The 3,728-nt window shown below is 36.0% G+C and overlaps 1 protein-coding gene across 1 annotated transcript; it reads left to right on the top strand.

Moving 5' to 3' along the window:
• Positions 1-1,488: 1,488 nt before the first annotated feature.
• LOC137621867 (uncharacterized) lies at positions 1,489-2,247 on the top strand. The gene has a single exon (XM_068352372.1). It carries the CDS (start codon positions 1,489-1,491, stop codon positions 2,245-2,247), a length of 759 nt encoding a protein of 252 aa, XP_068208473.1.
• Positions 2,248-3,728: the final 1,481 nt, after the last annotated feature.

The raw sequence follows: 3,728 nt of genomic DNA, 5'->3' as shown, positions 1-3,728 counted from the left end.
TCCATTTGGAGCTGAGGGGAAATGAAGCCTGTATATCTCATTAAAAAAGAAAAGATGAGGCAAATTAATTTTTCCTTCCATAAGTTTGATAGTATTTATAATAGCCCTTTGGTATAAATTTGATATTTATAATAGCCCTTTGGTGTAAATTTGATAGTATTTATAATAGCCCTTTGATATAAATTTGATAGTATTTATAATAGCCTTTTGGTATAAATTTGATAGTATTTATAATAGCCCTTTGGTATAAATTTGATAGTATTTATAATAGCCTTTGTAAAATTTGATAGTATTTATAATAGCCCTTGGTATAAATTTGATAGTATTCATAATAGCCCTTTGGTATAAATTTGATATTTATAATACCCCTTTTGGTATTTTTAAAGAAGTAAACTGTATCATTAGGTCTTTTGGCCTATTGAAAACGTTCCTGTCGGGAGCGTGTGGGACTGGGGTTTCGAGTCCCGCTCAAGCTCGATAGTTTTCTTGTAGTGTCTGCAACCTCACCATTTTTGGGGAGATCCTATAGGTCTACCTGCTGAGTCATCAGCAGCCATTGCCTGGTCCTCCTTGTCCTAGCTTGAGTGGAGAGGAGCTTTGGTGCTGATCTTATATGGTCAGTCTCTATGGCACTGTCCTGCTAGGGCATTGTCACTATCCCTTGCCTCTGCCATTCATGAGTGACCTTTAAACCTTTAAATTAGATTTGCCCCTTTCATTGGACGAAACATGAAGTGTGAAACCGAAGTTAATTTGCTTAAACAATATAATACATATACATATACATACAGTGGTCCACTCTTGTTTGACCTCAGGCTATTTATTGAGTTACCCGCATGACCTAAACCTAATATGTGGGCAATAGAACAATCAAATAATTTGTTGTGACTGTACATTTTCCCGCTCTCAACTTATAGCAAGTATTGAAAACAAACACTTTGGAAAATTGCGTAAGAATATAGACTCAAAATTCATCCAATCATTAAGTGTTTGAGTATTTCTATTATATTAAAAAAATATGATGACTTAATTAAAAATAAACTCTTCGGCCCAAAATAAGAATATCAATTCATCCAATTATTAATTATTAAAGTATTTCTAATATATTAAGGATTATAATTTCTTTTAAACATCTTGACAATGACTGAATTGAAAACAAGATTTTCAATCATCCAATCAATGAATGTTAAGTTATTTCTATTATATTAAAGATTATAATTATTTCTTTTAAACCACTTGACAACGACTGAATAAAGAAAAAAACTTTTGAGCCAAGGTAAAAATTTTCAATTCTCCAATAATTAAATGTTAAATTATTTCTAATATGTTAAAAATTATAATTAGTTTTTTTTAAAACAACTTGACAACCACAGCTTTATAACAGACTTCGAGAAAGTAAACGTTATAAATATAGAAATATTCTGAAATGTTCACCAAAATTTCTGCCTACATTGGAGGGTTATTCGCGATCCCAAGCAAACACTGGTAATGAGGTTGCCCTCGGTAACTCTCAATTCAACCTACGGCGAAAAATCCCAGCACGATATTTCCAGGAACATTTTCTTACTCCCCCACTTCCACCAATCCTCTCCCCTTCCAGCCCCCACCCCCCCTCCTTCGTGCCCCCCTCCCTTCCAGCAATCCTATCCCCTCCAGCCCGCTCCCCATCTGACCAGTCCTCTCCGACTCCTTCCAGCCTTCCTCCCCACTCCAGCCATTTCCCCATTCTTCCAACCCTCTCTATTTCCAGCCCCCTTCCTCCTTCCAGACCCCCTTCCCCTCCTTCCTGCCCTCTTCCCTACTTTCCAGTCCCCTTCCTTTCAGCCCCCCTCCATTCCAGTACCCTCCTCTCCCCATCCAAACTCCTCCTCCTTCTTCCAGCCCTCCTCCCAACTCCTACTAGCCCCTCTTGCCCCTCCTTCTAGCTCACTCCTTCCAGCCCCCCTCCCCCTCCTTCGTGCTCCATCCCCCTTTTTCCAGCCCCCTACCCCTTCATTTCCAGCCCCCTACCCCTTCTTCAGACCCCCTCCTCCCTCCCTCCCCCTCTTTCCAGCCTTCCCTCCCCCTTCCAGCCCCCTCCCCCTCCTTCAAGCCCTCCTCCAACCCCGTACCTTCCCGGCCCTCCTCCCCCTTCCAGCCCCCTCCCTCCCTCCAGAACTCCTTCCAGCTCACCCCCTTTCCAACCCACTTTCCCTCCTTTCCGCCCTCCTTACCTTCCAGCCCTCTCCCCCCCCCCCCTCTTTCTAGGCTCCCTCCCCCTGCCACCCTTTTCCATGACGGCAGCAGCCTTGGTGCAACAGATTATTCTTAGAAGTATTGTAGACTGGATAATCGTGTGTACCGATATTCTAGTTATCAAGTAAACACAATGCAGGTTTGCTTCGTAAATATTTTACATTTTGTTAAAAGCCTGAACCCCAAGATTAGATTTCGTGGCATTTGAATGTTGTCATTCGTAAGTAGAGAGATACGTTTCGATTATGAATTATAAATTATAGATTATAAGATTATAAATTATTAATTATTAATGAAAATAGAACTATTTGACACCCATATAAGATAAGCTTCGTAAATTTCTTTGATACAACAACAACAAATACAACTGTTGCCAGTCCTCCCCAGGACAAAAACTCAGATATATCAATTCATGCCTCGATTTGGCCAGTTTTCATTACAAACGCTGACTAGTGCGGTTTGGTGAAGGCGGTGAGATTTTCGTCTGATTCCTCACAACATACTAACACAGTATGGGTGGCCCTTACTAGTATACTTTAGCTGATTACGGGCCCCTCTCACCACATTAAGGTATCTGCACATCAAACGTGCATACATTTATAGCTGCGTTATCCATTTATAGAACGAATCACATTATGAAATATTATAAATACATTTCTTTTAGATTCTTTTCTTATATTTTTATATATCATAGTTTTCTCTATAACCATATAGACTCCACCTTTACTTATAAGGACATATTAAAGCACAGTTATTGTTCTTACAAAATTGTGTGGTTGGCTACATAGATAAATGATAAATATTCAAACTTTGTAAATCGAATCCAATGCATTTTATTTTATTTATTCTGCATCCTACTGGAGACCTTCATATATACTGTATATATATATTATATATATATATATTATATATGTATATATATATATATATATATGTATATATATATATATATATATATATATGTCATTATATATATGCATATATATACATACATATATATATATATATATAGTATATATATAATTGTATATATATGTATGTATATATATATATATATATATATATATATACTATATATATATATATTTATTTATGTATATATATATTTAGATATATATATATATAAATATATATATATATATATATATATATATATATATATATAATTATGCATGATAATTTTGCCACATTTAGACATGTTTTTCATTTTCATATAAGGCCCTATATTATACTCCTCCTAATGTCAGGATTTTTTCTACCTCGGAATCAGAAACCAAAGTGGAAATCAACTCAAAGATAATAGCTTCTGGTCGGTTGGGGAATCGAACCCGGGCCCAAGAAACTGAGGTTTTAATTGACTTAGCAACTCTGCACAAAGAGAGGTAGAGATGATCCAGATATTAGGAGGAATATATTTGGTTTATATGAATAGATATGCATATATACTTAGTATATATATATATATATATATATATATATATATATATATATTA

Source organism: Palaemon carinicauda, chromosome 28 (assembly GCF_036898095.1).
Source record: "Palaemon carinicauda isolate YSFRI2023 chromosome 28, ASM3689809v2, whole genome shotgun sequence".
Lineage (NCBI taxonomy): Eukaryota > Metazoa > Arthropoda > Malacostraca > Decapoda > Palaemonidae > Palaemon > Palaemon carinicauda.
The sequence above is the reverse complement of the archived record's forward strand: the minus strand, read 5'-3'. Positions and strand labels throughout refer to the sequence as shown.